Below are 17296 nucleotides of genomic sequence, written 5' to 3'. Positions count from 1 at the left end.
AAGATTAGCTGGTGTATTTAAAATTCACCAGTTCAAAATAAGTTACTTAAGTCAAACCAGGTCATTAGAAGCTAGGAATAGTTTGCCTTTGGCAATTACTCTTTGGCTTACAGGAAATAATTTGATGTGTGTTTCATAAAGGACTACAACCAGTATTCTAACTGGAAGTACTAAGAATGGGCAGTGATTGAACGAGCAATCAAGAATGAGTTAATTTGTTATAATTTGGAATAGTTTCTTCAGTAGGCCACAACACTATCCATTGCTATTGTTCAAATCTTTCCGTATATGCCTTGAAGTGATCCAGGTTTGATAGCTGCTGTTCTGCTGGCAGCAATACTGAACACCTTTCTCACAAGCAGCTTTCCCTCCTGTTGGACGCAACTGCTAAATACACTTTCCTGCTACTGACAGAGGTTAATACAGAAAGAAAGAATTGAACTTTTGCTGCTGCTGTTGAGGAGAATCTGATAGCAGCTGATACAGGGAGGGATTCCTGTCAACAGTAGCAATCGCATCCTCACCATCTGTCACACTGTGGCAGGTGTAGGTGGCAGCATCGAGTAGCAAATGCTTCCCAACCAGATGAAATGGCTGTTTTCTATGGGGACAAATATAAGGCTTCATGGAAGCATCTCACCCAACTTGCAGGACACCATTTGGAGTATATGTCCAGCATTCTCCAACAGAAAATCAAGTTTACTTCTACAAAGCGTGCTTCATTCAATTTTGCACCTAAAAATAAAGGGATGTTGAAGTGAAGAAAAGGGCTGTTAGGAAAGAAAAGTGATAGGTCAAGACCAAAACATCTGGAAAATAGATCCAGTGTGAATTGCTTTCATTAAGAAGGTTGGAAGAGATTATTCTTCACTCCCCATCCTCACTTGCTCTTCTGTGATTTTTCCAGAAACAGTTGGCAGGATCAGTCAGCTGCTGGGAAAATACGGAGGAAGCTATGAATAAATACCTATATCACATATCAGAACTGAACTGCAGTTCTGGGAGTCCACAGGGGGGTGGAAGTGTCAGTAATGACTCTGCTGTGTTGTGACAATGTCACTATAAAGGACAAGGAGAAAATAATGTTGTATGTCTACAGTTACAAAATGAAACAGAAATCTAAATGTGTTAGCTGCTGATGAGAGTTTGAAAATTGTAGTTAAAAATTAAATCAGCTCTCAGAGGAAGCGAATTTCCTGGGGGTTTTTTGCTTGCTTGTTTGTTTTCCCCCCCCTCCAGTTTTAAGCTCTCTAAGCCCTCTCCACCTATTGACTCTTCATTCTGTGAAAATATAGCTGTGAAGATGTGCATGCTTTTGCCACATGCTACTTTTTAAAGAAAAATAAAATGTACAGAATATCTCTCTACTTTGTAGATCCAGGAAGATTTGACTGAAGAGAAGAAAAGAGAACTGGAACGCAATGCTGAAGAGCCATATGGTGAAAATGACGAAAATGTAAGTACTGTGTAAACCCACAAACTTAATGACATGACAACACTTAAAAGACTTGGCACAGCTGTGATCGTATCACAGTGACATTACATAATAATTGTAGCTTTCTTTTGATTGTAGATCTTAGAACTTCAAACTCTCCCAATTCCCTTTTGTTCATCCTTCCACCCCCACACTGATTCAGGCTTCCTGGAGACCTTTCAGCCTTAAGCATCTGGAAGGCTTTTCCTGTTCTTCTCCATCAGCTCTAAGGACAGTCACTTACCCTTTTCTTTAACCTCATCTCATCACCAAAAAATTATGAAAGTTGTCAGTTGCACTGTATCTCACTTTTGTTTTTTTTAATCAGGCTGATGAAAAAAATAATGGGGCAGATCAAGAGCAAGAATTGCAAGAAGAGAATAACCACAAAGAAGTTCGTGAAGACAATTATGAGGAAGAGGAGGAAGAGGATGAAGGTGGAGCTATTGCAGCAAAAACACGTAGACGAGGGGAGATGTAGTCCTCTTCTCTTTAGAGTCAAATGCAGCAGACATTCCTGATCTAAAAGAACTTTTAGGCTATCTAATTCCAAAAAAGTTTGCCTTTTACACTTTTTACTTTTCTATTAGATGCTCTCATACATTTATATGAATACAATATTTTGATACTCTAGACTAGCATTTCTTTTATATTAAAGCTGTACATGAACAGACATCATATAGGTCTCATGTTTCATAATTCTGGGGATGTTTTAAAAGGCCATTTTGGAGTACGCTTTCACATTGTCCAAGTCTGACAAGGCAATGTTTGGTCTAACTTCTGATACATTTAGCATCGGAAGGAAGGTATCTAGTGCCTAAACCCAGTCAATATTAGTCACTTCAACTCTCATTGTCTTTCTTGACACTACTTGCATGACTAATGGCTGGCCACACTACCTGTCCAAGGCACAATCTACAGTGTTTATATAGGTTTATCATTAGACCTGCAGGTAGCTTCATTAGTTATAATCTCATGGGATTACTCAAATGCTTGAAGATAAGCACATGCCCGGGTATTTCCAGGACCAGGCCTTCGTTTTATAGTTGGAGACCAGTTATAAAATATGCAAGTTTTACAAGCTTTCAAAATACAGCCAGCTTAACAGCTGTTAATTGCAGCTGTTTATATACAGTTAAATTATGCATTTATTTTAATGAGCATACCTAGGTACTTCAATTACATGCACTACATAGCAGATAATGTAAATGATGGCATGCTGAGATAATGTGAGCTAGAAAGCAATTTAGACTTGAAGTGCCATTATGCCAAATCTAAACACTACAGCTGTCACATGAATGAAGACTTACAGGAGGAACAACTTGGTCATCCTAGTTAATATATAAAAATATTTGCCCAGATGAGAGTAAGTATGTCACTTTAGTGACATGCTTTCTGGAGACTGTAGAGAAGGTTAAGGTGTTAGTTAACTAAGTTGACATAATTGGTGCAGGACATCTTGTACTAAGGCCTTTAGACTTGTAAATAAATAGGAGAAGGTAATCTGGAAGGATTTCTATGTCCTCTACTGTGCTTAATGCTGAGAATCAGACTAGAGACAAATTCCCACACTACTTTTTGAACAGCAAGCATCTCTACCACTGCATGCCTACATATAAAGGGGTAAAGCCCCCCCACCAAAAAGCAGGCCTTTGGTAGGCTTCGATGAACATAATCATAGTGCATGAATATATACTATATTTGTATTGGTACAGACCCTAGCTATTTAATATATGTTAAAAGGAGAATGGGAATCTGGATTTCCTAGGCTATGCCGCATTGCTGGAAATGAGGCACACAATAGCTCCCCATGAAAGTATGTGTTAATATATAAAAGGGGAGGGTTTGGGGATTTTTTCCCTTTTTTAATAATGGTGCATAACAATATTTTCAGTTCAACTTTTTATATGAATGTAATTTAATTTTTTTTACTAACTCAGTTATGTTTTATAGTTGGTTTTCATTCTCTGCAGTTTTTCTAAATGTCCCAAACAGTGCTTACGTTTCATAGGAATATTTTTGTCAGCAAGTATTTTGGGTTTTCAAGTTACCATAAATCAGATTTACCTTATGTATAAAAAAAAAAAGTTTACATGATACTGTAAAATGTATAATATGTACATAATCTTCAGAATACAGTTATTTTGGTAAATCAGCCTGTATTTTTAATGTCACTGTTGCCGTATTTAATTATTTGAGGCATAATAAAACTTGACTGCAGTCAATAAACTAGAATATAGTAACTATCTTTCATGAGTGTGACAGTTTGTTGTAGTTTTCCTAATAGTGTGTTCATACTTTATTTTCATATGTTTGTACAGCAGAGGCTGGTAGAGAAAGCAAAGGAACAAATAGCCATGGTGGGATTTTAAGTGAAGTGCAGCAGAGTTGGGGCCAGCATTTACAATACTGGCTGCTTTAGCATTCTGTAGATACATAGTCTGTAAATCATTCTAGCAACTGGTGTCCTTTTCCATCTGCAGCAATAAAGCATCTTCTCCTTTTGTGTCAAATGTGGATCCTACCCTTTGCATCAAATATGAAACAGGAGAGAGAGAGGCCCAGCTGCTTTACTACGCAGGCTTCTCCCACCCTCAAGACCAGTAATTCTCTGCTCTGCACATCCCCATGGTGCAGGAAGCCATTCATACCTTCCATATGGTGCTTGATCACATGAGGTGAAGGGCCTTTCCTCTTCTTGTACCACTTCTGTTACCCATGGCAGAGGGAGAAGGCTGTAACAATAAAGATACAGTTATGAATACTAAAATAGATGGCATACAGGAATACAAAGGGCATGCTGTCTTCTGCAGAACTATAGGGCTGGCAAGTAGAATTTTGAGCAGGAAAAGTCACTTCCAAAGCCACCTGCAGATACAAACTATCTTCACAGCAAAATACGCCACTTCTCCCAGGTCATGAAAGCAGTTGCTTAAGCAATTTGTTGACTACAGATAAAATTAAACAGGTACTCAAAAGTTCTGCTGGATTGCCGGCCTTGCCTTTCCCAATGCCTTTGGGCATAGAATGTGTTTATTAAGTATCTATGACTAGATCCTTTTATTTATTGTCAAGCTGTGGGGCTTTGCTCAGATAACTTGTGGCCCCAGCAGAAGTCTAGAGAGGCCCAAAACTGCCCAGCATCAGCAGGAACAGAATAAGGGCTCCTATTATCGCTTGCATGAGCCAGTATTCACAGCTGATGCAATATTTACTTCAGCAAGCATAACAAGTTCACAGCGAATGTGAATGGGCCAAGAAAGTCTTAATGAAAGCCTATTCTGTACTTTATCAAGGACCTATTCACTTCAGAAAAGAGTTACTTGATTGAAGATCAACTTTCTGAGTAAGATTTAAGTCTGCTAACAATAGCAGTGTGTAATCTCTGCAATGTGCCACAGCTACCGCCTTAGCAACCACTGATGGTGCTTCCTGCCCAACCCGCGCAGGCAGCTCCTTCAAAGCTCCGGGTCAGAATGGGATTTTTTTTTAAAGACACAGCTCAGGCTTGGAGCAGGAATCACGAGAGAAGTGCTACTGCCTATGGGAGTAAATACGTAAAGCGGAGGTTAATCAAGAGGATCGTAATAGCATATCCCAGCCATAAAATATATGAAACAGTAACTCTCAGTGGAAAAAGTAACACTTGGTGGAATTCATTCTGTAGGTCAGGAAATCCTCCATTGGCTCAGAGAGAATATTATGGCCCCACAACTCACCCTTAATTAAATGATAGTTTCTTGCCACATCACCTTTAACAGCACTGTGCACATCAGGGTGTTAGAAACTGCAGTCTGAAGTCTGCACTACCAACCAGCAGGGAGGTTCTCAACAGCGTTGTGCAAACTACACATTCTGCATCCAGATTTTGTCCAAAGACAATAAATACCTGAATGCTACCTGAAGGTTTCATCCAACCCAAGCTGAAGAATGAGTCAGACATCTCTACTTTAAAGCAAATGTTAGAAAAATCACTGTGATTAGAAATGAAACCTGACTCTTAAAGATACACTTGTCATTGAAGTACAGACTAGTTTCTGAGAAGTTTTTACCACTTTTGTTGCAGCTTTTCATGACAAAGGAGCAGTCATTGCTAAAAATGACCTTTGCTTATTTTTTCCAAGTCTGAGCACGTAAACCGTAAAATGTATTTACTGTGTGAATAGTACTTCTTACCCTGCTACAAGCAGAAAATACATATATTATTGCAGTCAAAATATTTGCAGTGTGAAGGGAGTAAGAAAGTCAAAGCAGTGTGTCCAGAGCAAGATAAAAAGTTCCATTCAGTACACCTGACACATTATCGGACTTCACACAAGTTTCCTCTCTCTTCCCCAATTCTTGTTTTAATAGTTCTTGATGATTCAAATGCAAAATTATTCATTATTTTCTCATCATCATCACTTAAAAAGGGAATAAAAAATAAATGACTTGTTCATATCTATTAGGAGAGTATTTTTACACTTTTATTAGGACTTCAGCATATTAAAGAGAGTTGTCAGCTCTATTATATTCAGGGATGCAGTTGACAAGATTAGCAAAGATTTTACTTGTTCCTACATGCTGAAAGACACCATAGAAAATTCACATGCATGTTGATATCAGTAACCTGTGATTCCTTGAAAACACAACCATTTCTCTTTAATAAATGTTTTTTTCTCAAAGCTTCTTTCATCTTCAGACCTCAAATCATTTTAAAAAACCTGCTAAACCTTATCTTGGAAACAGAAACAGAGACAAGGCCATGCAAAAGATTTTGGAAAGGTTTTCAAGAGGAAACATTGAGAACAGCAGTCAGACTGGGTGCTCAGATTAGCCCTAGAGTCCTGCTGTACCTTCTGACCAAGATCAGCAATATTAAGCTGTATCTTCTGCATGTTTTCAAGCACATAACGAAGTTGTTTTTTCAGTGAAAAGAATTTTGCCATAGCCTTTTGACCCAACGCTGATCTCTCACTATCTTATACTTGTAGAACTTGCTTGTATGAGTTCTTGGCCATCCTTTGATATCACCTAGACCCTATGCGTTTCCTTTAGCCCATATCTACATTTCAGCTGCACAAACTAATACTCCCATCAAAACTTCAGAGGAGGTGAAACTGTCAGGACATTCTTCTATTGTGAGTGCTATGTAGGTTACCAAAGTACATGATCACAACCTCACAGAATGCCTTGAAAACACTCCGGTACCCTCAGAGCCCGTCCACAGAAGCAGGCTCTCCAACAAATGTCCACACCAGCACTAGCTGGCCAGAAGAGCTGCTGTTTTCATAGACCTGCTGTCAGTGACTAATCAACATGATTCATAACATTTTCGTGTCCCTACAGACTTTCACATGATGCTCACAAACAGCTTTGCTGCTTCAAGTTAGGTGGGTAAGAGTCTAAAAACACATTATTGAACGTCTTCCCTTCCCAATCAACAGTGTTGACATATGAATAGTCTCTTGCTTGTATACCTACTTGTGCTGCTAACTCATCCTTCTCAAGGTGCCACTTATGTAATTATGACAGCTGGGGAATAGCAATCCCTTCTCCCCACAGCTTATTTTACTTCATAAAATAAAACACCTTGTTGCCTTCAGAATAAGTCAATCAGTTCCATTCCTGCTGCCCATCATCCTACTGCAATCACTGTTCAGTTGAACTGAAGGAAGAATACGAGTGGCAGCTTTGATTTCTACAAACACGAAAGTCCTAAGGCCTGGTAGAAGATTTCTCCCCTGCCACCAAAACTCTTCAGTTAATTTGTTTCTCTGAAAATGGGCTTCCAGATCGACAGTCAGTCACTCTGAGCAATGATCAGAGATACAACAAGCTGTTCTGTGACTTCTCTGAGTGTCCTTTTCCAAGAGTGAGAAGGTAAATGTAAGTATTGTTTGCTGAAAAAACTCCTGCATAAAAAAAAAAAAAAAAAAAAGTCATTGCTAATGATCAGGGCTCAGTTCCTGCTGTGCCACAAGTCAGGCCCTAGCTGTCAAGCAAGTCACAATCATGATAAAACAATTACTGTTCCCTAAACGCTTGTGGGGACTCCTCAAGTGTCACAAGAGGCTCACCCAAGGGGTGCCTTCCTCCCACTCCTCTGCTGCAATATCGGTACCATGGCCGTTGGCTCACTCCATGGCTCTGCCCAGCTGCCAGGTTGGTCTGTGATTTGCAGATCTGCACTTAGTGGATTGGGTCAGAGACTGGAAGAGTACCCATAGCACTGCCACGCGGCCAGGAACAGCCACGCACCACCTCCTGCCAGAAGGAGCTACGGTAAGGGACATAGTCCCCAGCTCCATAGCTCCACAGCCACCCCTGGTTCCACAACCTTTCTTTCCTTAAATGATCAAAAATATCTATCATACAATCTCTGTCATGAAGCCAAGATTATGGGATCTCATGCATCAGAAGGCGAACAAATTGGAGGGTCTGTGTTTAGATTAGTACCTCTATAACAGGTTCTGGGGTTTAGCATGAATTTAAATAGTGTCTAGTGGAAAGATCTCCCTTCTTAGCAGGGATTTTGGTTTATAATATAAATAAGTGACCACAGTTACACTCCTGAAAGAGTTTATATTCATGTTGAAGCCCACCATTTTACATTTGTCTGCAAGGTGCAGTTAAGAACTTAGCTGTGAACTGCAGAAGATAAAAAGGTTAGCTTTAACGAAAGGTTAAACTTACCAGGGAATTTTATACACTGATGTATGTCAAGGGAACAAAAAAAGTCATAGATGACATTTTGGAAAAGGCAGCATCGTTAATTAATGAAAAAATTATATTCAGTTCATTAGAACAAAACAGCCAAAGCTGTGTAAAAAGAGGATTATGAAATTAATTCACAGACTACCTGGGATACATTATTCTATTGGTGTCAAAGATAATGGCAAGACAGGCAATTTCTCCCTGATCTGTAGAAAACACAAGCTCAATCTTCCCTGGCAGGAGCTGCAAAATGCCTTTCTGAAGTAGTAATTATGGCGACTAACCCAGGTCAGTCCTGTGCAAGGTACTCGCAATCACAGAAGCCCTGATCTGTTCATGCACAGGAGATATTGCTAGTCAAACAATCTTCCGACATTACAGGGAGCCAATTTTCAGGTCATTCGTTGTGACAGGTCAGAAATGCGAAGGCCCCTATACATTACGCTGAGAAATGGGTTAGAATCCCAAACGATGCGCTCAGACCCAAACAAATCCTACAAGGATTTAGCTTTACTAATAGTTTTATACTGTAATGTCAATGAATAAAATCAGTATCTGGGAAGACATACAGGTAATCAGAGTATTCATTGAAAAGTTGGTGCAGAGCACAAATGGGAGGTGGACTATATACAGAGACACCTCAGCACACATCCAGCATGATCTATTAAAAGCAACAGTGGAGCTAATGAAAATTGCTGTATTTAAGTCACAGCTAGCTAGGGCCTGTGTCAGAAAATTGACATTAAAGAAACAGTATTTTTTTTTGTTTTAAAAGATTAAAAGAGTTTGCTATTTCACCATGGGAAAAACTAGCATGTGTTAGAAAAGAACTTTTGCAAATATCTCTTGGAGCAGACACACCTGAAAGCTTAAAAGTGACCTTATGGTAAGTATTGGACATCACAGTTGTTTAGCTGGCCAGGCAGCACAAGCTTAATTCAGCACCAGCCATAATACTGAGCCCTGCTGAGAACCGGGACAGATGAAAGGGACCATAGATATGGGGTGGAAGTGAAATAAAAGGAGACATAGCCAGGGTTACTGTGCTAGAAAAGGTGTAGGGATGGACAACATAAAACCACATGGCACTGGATTTCATTAGCTCTAGTGTCCGTGGAACAATCTGTGTTACCTTGAAATTATACAGATATATATTGAGAGTATGCAAGTATTTATATCAAGAAATAGGGTGCTTTGAATTGTGTCTACCCAAACATTAGGGAAAAAACTGTTGTAGATGAGCTCCAGAGTTTCGAGTTTCCAACTACCACCTTCTTCCTACGTTCTGAATTAGACCTTTAGGAGTTTCTAAATCTTATCTGCCTCTTTCACTCAAGAATGATAATGTTATGTGGCAGAGAAGAAACAACTGCACTCCTTTACACTCCTCAGGCTTCCGGTTGCTCTGGAAGATCTGGATATGGCTCCACTTCTTGCTTTACTGACATGTTGGATAGCCATGTTATCAGATTGATTTGTATGTAAATTAGGGAACATGGTGCAATAAACTAAATATGTTGAGATGTTTCTGATCTCAAGATGAATATTTTGATGGCTTTTAAATGCAACTTGTTGAAAATAATGCTGTAATTGAAGCATGTCTTTGTAAAAGTGTTATGACTCACAGTGGTAAATATGAGAAACCACAAACCTAGTTATTGCTGAAAAGACATTGAGATTTATTTGGGAGGAAGTTTCTTTAACATCAGAATATTGGACAACCTGATATCATTCTGCAAGTTGAAAATAATAGAAAAGTTATTTGGAAAATAATTTAACATTGGTGTATTTGTATAGAGGTTCCTAAATTGTAGCAGTAGATATATCTAGCTCTGCCACGCTGAAAACCCCAAAATTAAGACTCTGGATTATTTAGTAGTTCTGTTACAAACCAAGGTGACTCAGTGCAAGTATGAGGAAAGAATATGCCATAGCTTCTAGTCTTGCTTTGATTTTCTACATTGATTTTGACTGTAATGTAATTAGTAGTTCACAAGGTTATTCTGTTTGGCGATTCCACACTGTCAAGTGTTCTCCTTAGGGCTTGTCTCACAGCAAAGTTAGTTAATGAGGAGTAGCTCATACACTGTAAATTTACAATTTACCTTAATCCATGCTAAAAGTTCCCCATCCAGACAAATCTCCATGTCATACTGCCTCAGTTAACACAAAAAGCTGTTGGTCTACCACTATTTACCGGTAACACTGAGAGCACTGTTTTCTATCCTTCCTTTCCCTATGTTTGTATTCATATTGTTTTAGGGTTCACGTCTTTAACAGTTGTTTTTAGGAGGGTTGGTTTTCCTCTCCTTCATGCAAATCAGCATGAATTGCACTGCTACTTCAGGTCTTCCCCTTACATGTTGAACTGCTTTATTGAGCTTCACGGATTTAAGCCCTTTGCAGATAATGATGTCATCAATAGATTAATCTAAACACAAAATTTGGGCTGCACATATCTAATCCATATCGTTAATGGACCATCTGCAATACAGAAATTATCATCCGCATTGTAAGGGATGAAGGAAAGAAGGGGGTGTTTTCAACTTATTGCATGGCAGAGGTTTCACATCTCCAAAATTACTAAAGTTTATACTACAAAAGATGAAAAGGAAGAAGAGGTTATTCAAAATTCCTCTTTTTTTAGGAAACTACTAAAGATTCATAACTACTAAAGATTCAAAATTGTTTCAGAGAGCCTTGGCTTCCTAGAAAAGGTCCTTGGTTCTTTTTGCTATGTTACAGATGTGGGCTATTTTGATACCGTGTACAGCACCATAGATGCATGCTTAAAGATCTAGTATGGCCTGACTGTAGTTTAAGCTTCAGATATAAAACCGCCCTTGCTCTTTTGATACAGCAAACCCATGCCATGCTCAGTTCACACCAAGCACAACAGGACTGCCCAGCACTGCAGGCCAGTGTTACAGTGCACAGTTCCCAGTATTTTGGTCTCAGTAGAACTTACAATTTCATAAATTGCTAATTCTTCCTATGATTTAAATTTTCTATGGCAAAATACACATTCACACAGAACCCAGTCTGCGTTATTTGCTCATACTGCAAAATATCTCATCTCACTCTGCTCACAGGCAGCTGAATTTTGCTACTCCACGTCTCATGTAGAGAAGTAGTATTCAGCTGGAGTAAAAGTGCAGAATCAGGTCCTACTTTTCAAAAATTTTTGTTTATTTGCCTTGATGGAATGATATTTTTCCCTCTGATGTTGTTTTCCTGGGATAGTTCTGTCCAGGAGCCAAAACAGCTGCCAGTTTTAATTTCCCGGGGACTCTGCAGTGCACTCCCTGCCTGTTTCTGCTTACTGATCATTCAGCCACCAATTAACACTCCATCTGCACGGCCACGCAACACCGCTGTGCATGGCACATTACCATTACAAAGCTGGCAGGAGCTGCTGAATTTATAACATGGCAGAGTTTGGCCTCTCCAAACACCTTTCTGCCTCGAAAACCACAAACTCCATCACAGTGAAGGTGCACAAGGAGAACACAAAGAAACAAAGCTTCAGCCTCCCGGAAAGGGTTTAATTTGTTCAATTCCTTCTGATTTCACGAGGGGATAAAGGCCTTCAACATTTTGTATTACTGGGCCCATATTCAATAACCTAGTTGTCAGAGAACAGAGCTAACTGCAAACCACATTTGTCCTCTGCACTGTGGAACATGCACTGAATTAGAAACCGAGTATAGTAAATTTTTAGTAAAATTTCCCCATCCTTCACAAGATTTGGGCCCATATGGGTATCATCTTTTGTAAGCTATCAGCACAAATTGTTTGCTGTATTGTGCCTCTTCATACAAATCACCTACAAGGTTCTCAAAAAATGACAGATCCCTTCATTATTTGCTTTTACGAACAGGTAACAAACACGTTAACAGCCAAGTAATCTAATACCTAATAAGAAGATTAAGTAGAGAGGATTTCTGTTTAATATTGTATTAGTAATAGCAGCTACCTTCCCTGCCCATCTAACTCTCTCACAGGATACAATATCCATGCTTGTAAGGAAAGCCTATTGACATCCGATAAGTCAATAAATCCGTCTTTGTTTTTTAATGACCTCCAGGGCTGTTTCCGCATGCTCACATAATCTTACCAACAATTTACCCTCATAAATATATAACTACCCTTAAGGCTCTTTAAACCTAGAAACTGATACAGCTCCTTTGCAACTCTTCTCTTCTAGTTGTAAATGAAGACTCAGTGCAGGAACAGGATTAAGCAAGCCTCACCAAACCAAACCAAACCAAACACAGCAATGCATAACAAATAACAACGGAACAGGGACAACAATACTCCTTGTATGTACAGTCAACTCTAACACCTATGAACCTTAGCAAAAAAACCTGTTCCAAGGAAAAGGGATGATCTGGGAGTCAGGACACCAGGTTTGGAGTAAGAACACCTGGGTTTGAGTCTTTGCTGCTAAATCCTGAGTGTGACATTCACAGTCATTCTCCTCTCTGTGTTTCAGTCTTTTGTCTGTATAAACGGGGAGGACAGAACAAGTCATACATGGACTTGATAAATACAAATATATTAAATATCCGTATGTAAGTACATTAAAGCATCCATACTATGCTAATGTCTTCCATTCAAATATTTTTAAAAGCTCAGTGGGCTTTTGACTGTCCCGTTAAATGAACAATAGGCAAATCGGAAACAGCCAAGAAAAAACAGAATTACATTCTGCTACGAAACGCTGGGCAGTTCCTGTAAAATCAATGGGACTGCATGGCAGTAAATTGCAGGGAAGATGTGCTTTATTTCATGGCTCATAAGTGAAGATGAATCGGTAACAAGCTGTCAGCGCTGACAACTTTGCCTCTGGAATGAGCTGGCTTCTCAGCTGCTGCGCCCGCCGCCTCCATCCCCCGGGCCCGCTCTTTCGGATGGCGGTGCCTCTCACATCACCGCTGCCCCGGGCGCACCAGCAGCCGCCTTCTTTAACAAGTAACCATGTACTGGAGCTTTCGCCAGAGCAGGCGATGCCTATCGCACATAGGACCTCTGGCCTCCAGAATACTGTGAGGTGGTAGAAAGCCCCTCAGGCCTCAAAGGGCAGACCCCACCAAACCTGCAGCGCGTGAGGAAGCCGCAGGGGTGAACACAGCAGCAGCCAGTCAAGCTATGCAAATGCCTCTCCAAACTGTGGGGTTTATTTTTATGCTTTCTGGCTCTATCTAAAGACCTTATCCTTTAAACAAACAAGATATTCACCAAAAAAGTTATCACTCCACTTCAAAACACAGAGGCACACAGAGATAAAGCAGCGTGCCTGAAAACAAACAGAAGATCTGTGCCAGAGCTACAAACTGAAATGGAACCAGGGCTCCCACCTGCCTTAAAATTTGTGTCCCAGTCCAGGACCTAACCAAACCAGAACGATATAGTGTTAGCTAGCTGGTTTAATTTTAGGAAAATTGTTAACACATGGCAGTCATCAAATAAGATTGGCAGCAACTGCAACTGCTACAAAATACATTGTGACAGGAAAAGATGCATTTTTCAGAGACTTGGACTTTGGTGACTGTGCTGTGCTCCCTGGACAGCAGTAGGATGGCTGAATTTGAGCAAACATTAGTAGCTCTGCTGCTTCCTTAGCTTGCTGGCAGAACATTTACCTACACTTGCATGCCAGAAACAGTGTGTGTGCCAATAAATTATCTCTTTTTGGATTACCATACAAATAACTTGTTTTGATGCTGACTGTTCACTTCGGGAGCATAGTACCATACTCCAGACTCAACAACAATAAAAGCCAGTAGCGGATCTACACAAATTAGCATGTTGTGGCCATTCCTAGAGATAAAGGATAAGGGAAGTATAGAAAAAAATTAAATAAATTTTATAAATCCCTGAGATTCAGGAAAAAACAGATTGAGATTTAAACACTGCCACCTACTCCTTCACATAAGGAAATTAAAACAGGCCTTGCTATTTGACAGTGAAAAGCATGAACTTCTGAAACCTCAAGACCACAAACCAGCCTAAAATTAGAATATATTTTCCCATAAGCCAAGTTCTTAGCCTTATCCTCTCCCCAGACACTGCACCTGCCTTCAGCTCCTTCCTTTCAAGCTGCCAACCTCCTTACACAACCCACAGTCAGGCAGGGACTTCCATCAATCTCTGCCTAATCTTTCAACTATTTTCCTCTTCTGTAGTGTTTTTTTCCCTGATAGCTGTTTCTTATTGCCCTCCAAAAGGCATTTGAATCTGTTTTTTCCAACTTACACAACACAATAAATTATCAGGCATTAAATTAGCTATCAAAGGGCTAATAGACCTGTTCCTTCAAGGGCTAAATTAGTTTTACCATAGATTATCAGGAAGGGGAAAGGTTTAAAAATGTGCTCTTCCAACGGATTTAGTTCCTCATTATGTATACTGAAGCCTATCTTCAGCAGCCACTCAAGGGACCAAGAAAAGTCCGTTGCTCAGCACAGATGGCCTTGAACAAAAGGTCAAATAAAAGAGCATGGAAAACGTGGAAATACTTTAAAGCTGTTCTTGCAGACAGCAGTTGCTGGCTGGAGTTGCCTTTTGGTACAGGCTTCACCGTCTTTGAAAAGCCTTCTCAGTACTACTGTATTCAATTTAATTCTAGAAGTTTTTTGGTTTAGTTTTGCTTTGTTTTTTAAGTGTGATTTCTGGTATCTCTCATTAGGGAAAAAATATTGGCTTTATTGTGAAAGGATTGGGAAATACGGAGGTATGAATTTGCTAAGATACTGTAAAACATTAAATCAACCTGGACTTTCTATTATACAGTAAACTACAAAAGCCCTCAAAAGTAGACCATGAGAACAATTTTTCACTGTATACAACAGCCTGATCCACACTGGCAGCTGAATGGATAAAAAGTCTATACTGGACATTATCACATCTAGAAAAAACTCTGGGTGAATATGTATTGTCTAAAGTTGCTTTACAGGTCGTCCACTGATTTTCAGGTAACACATTTTCTATTACTAACGTTTCTAATTCCTTTTAATTTTTGACAGTTGCACTGTAGTTTATTGGCCAGGGTTTGGGGGCTGCTCTGCTCTCTATTGTACTCGTTGTTGAATGGTTCAGTTCAAGTTATTTTGGCTAAGAAAATGTAAAACATTGTGACAGTTTTCAGTGCTCATACAGATATCTATCTAATAGATAATAGATAATTCTGTCTGTTAATAGCTTTTCTCCCAATCAATGTGTTTTGTTAAAAAAGGATTATACACTGAAAGGAATAAAAGGAATATAATGAGTAACTAAAATTAGTATTAAAGGAGTTACAAAGCCCCATGCTTCAGGAGTGAACCATGTAGCAGCGCTCGGTATGCAGACTTGCCCTTCACCTATCTCCAGAGGAAGACAAGAGTCAGGCATATCTGAGAAACCCTATTTATTTTCTTTGAAAGGTTGTACCTTGGCTCTACTGCTAATAGTAAACCATCTATATAGTCCTATCTCAAATTAAAGGATGCGTCTCAAAGTAAATTAGAAAAACAATTTATTTTAAAGCAATAGATGAATTGTAACATAATTAAAACTACACAATAAGGCTGGAGAAGGAAGGATTAATTCAGACCAGTCCTACGGGAACTCCAGTCCTACTAGAGCTTTGAAGGACGACATTCAGTTACCATACAAAATCAGCACAAAAATTTCCATTAGTTATTCCCAGGGGCACGACTTTCCTATGGCTTCACAAATTCACCTCTTTGCCACGGTATACTTATGAAACCGAAATAACTCACTCCAAAGTCAGTTGGTATATAGAAACAAAAACAAATAGAGATCGAATGGGAACACAACAGCAGTCTGCTTCTGAAAGATTTAAAGTTGCAGCAGATAGAGCAAAAGACATGCCATTGCACAGCATAACATGCCCCCTGATTTACAGTAGAATACCCAAAGAGGGAGGGTGTTTCAGTATGGCACTCCATATTGGAAAGCAGACCGAACCTCAAGGAGTGTTAACCTTAAGTGACAGATATTCTTTAAAGAAACTTGTTTACCAGTTGCTTCTCTCGGAGCAAGTCACAGTCAGTAATTAATAACCCAAGTTTTATGGCTTACAAAAAGGGTCTGTCATAATTAGCTTACCTTGTTAAGATCAGGTGGTCTTCGCATTTGTTTCTGCTTGTAGGTTGCTAGCTATCCTCAGACTGTTAAGAACAATTGAGGCTTCAGCAAATCTGCCTAGGCTGCAGGAGCAAAACACAGTAAATCCTCTGGGATGAACACTAACACAAAACTAATTCAGTCTCAGTGATCCCCCCTTCCCTTCCACCCCATGCACATCATAACCCTTCACCTACTCTTTCTTCTGAGGCTTCAAAGTTCGTTTCACCAAGCTTTACCCTGCTAGGCAGAGCCCGGGTGACAGAGAGCTGCTGTTTTGCAGATGTCTTGGTCCACTGGCTGTAGCTGGCTGTGCTTCCTTTCTGGCTTTATTTATACAACTTTCACCAGTTCACCCTCTGTATGAGACGTGACCTCTGTCCTTAGCTTCCTAGAGAGCCTAACAGAAATCCTTCCCACGTTGGAAGGGCTGCCTCATATGTGGTGATGGCTGCAGGGCTCCAGGCCTGGACGGCAGCATATTTTTTAATTGACGGGCAGGAGAAGGAGGAGAGGGAGTAACAGGAAAAATTGTGGCACCTGGAATATAAGCACAGCAGAACTTCAGCTCACCTAATGATGGGCCTCATAGCATCCATGCTGGATTTCTGCCCCTGAGAGGAATCAGGCACATGGAGGAGATATGCTTACAGAGGGAGAAATGGCTTTTGTTTATACACAAACATTTATAATCACAAACAGAGATTTTTGTTTTCTCCTAGTATTTTCATGTAACACATTTCACTGTAATTATTTTTGAGAATACCTAGTTTCTTTTAGAGATGCTTGTTTACATACAGATCTATCAGCCAACCCCTTCCCCCAAGCCCTCTTTTGCATTATGAACTGCCCTATCTGGCTGCACATACTTCGGAGTTGTTTCAAATTAAATATGCACACTTACTACGTCATATTATATTTTCCTCTGAACATAGATGTTTGGCAGATCTGGTGCTTTTATTACTTATCTGCGTCTGGACTTTTTCTTCTGGT

At 39.7% G+C, this 17296-nt stretch overlaps 1 protein-coding gene and 1 long non-coding RNA gene across 4 annotated transcripts in view; one reads left to right on the top strand and one right to left on the bottom strand.

Annotated features, from left to right (window-relative positions):
- Positions 1-3722, top strand: part of GOLIM4 (golgi integral membrane protein 4) — a 32455-nt gene extending 28733 nt beyond the window's left edge. For all 3 annotated transcript variants that reach the window (XM_064516587.1, XM_026105721.2, XM_026105720.2), the window contains 2 exons: positions 1376-1456; positions 1803-3722. In XM_064516587.1, the coding sequence (XP_064372657.1) occupies positions 1376-1456; positions 1803-1955 (234 nt within the window). In that variant the 3' untranslated portion in view covers positions 1956-3722. The remainder of the gene's footprint in view (positions 1-1375; positions 1457-1802) is intronic.
- LOC135329149 (uncharacterized) overlaps positions 1-16561 on the bottom strand; it is a 31030-nt gene extending 14469 nt beyond the window's left edge. Inside the window, exons 1-3 of the long non-coding RNA XR_010390437.1 lie at positions 16501-16561; positions 16286-16386; positions 4126-4209 (exon numbers count right to left, since the gene is read on the bottom strand). This is a non-coding gene — a long non-coding RNA (uncharacterized LOC135329149). The remainder of the gene's footprint in view (positions 1-4125; positions 4210-16285; positions 16387-16500) is intronic.
- Positions 16562-17296: the final 735 nt, after the last annotated feature.

This window comes from Dromaius novaehollandiae, chromosome 9, assembly GCF_036370855.1.
Source record: "Dromaius novaehollandiae isolate bDroNov1 chromosome 9, bDroNov1.hap1, whole genome shotgun sequence".
Taxonomy (NCBI): domain Eukaryota; kingdom Metazoa; phylum Chordata; class Aves; order Casuariiformes; family Dromaiidae; genus Dromaius; species Dromaius novaehollandiae.
The sequence above is the reverse complement of the archived record's forward strand: the minus strand, read 5'-3'. Positions and strand labels throughout refer to the sequence as shown.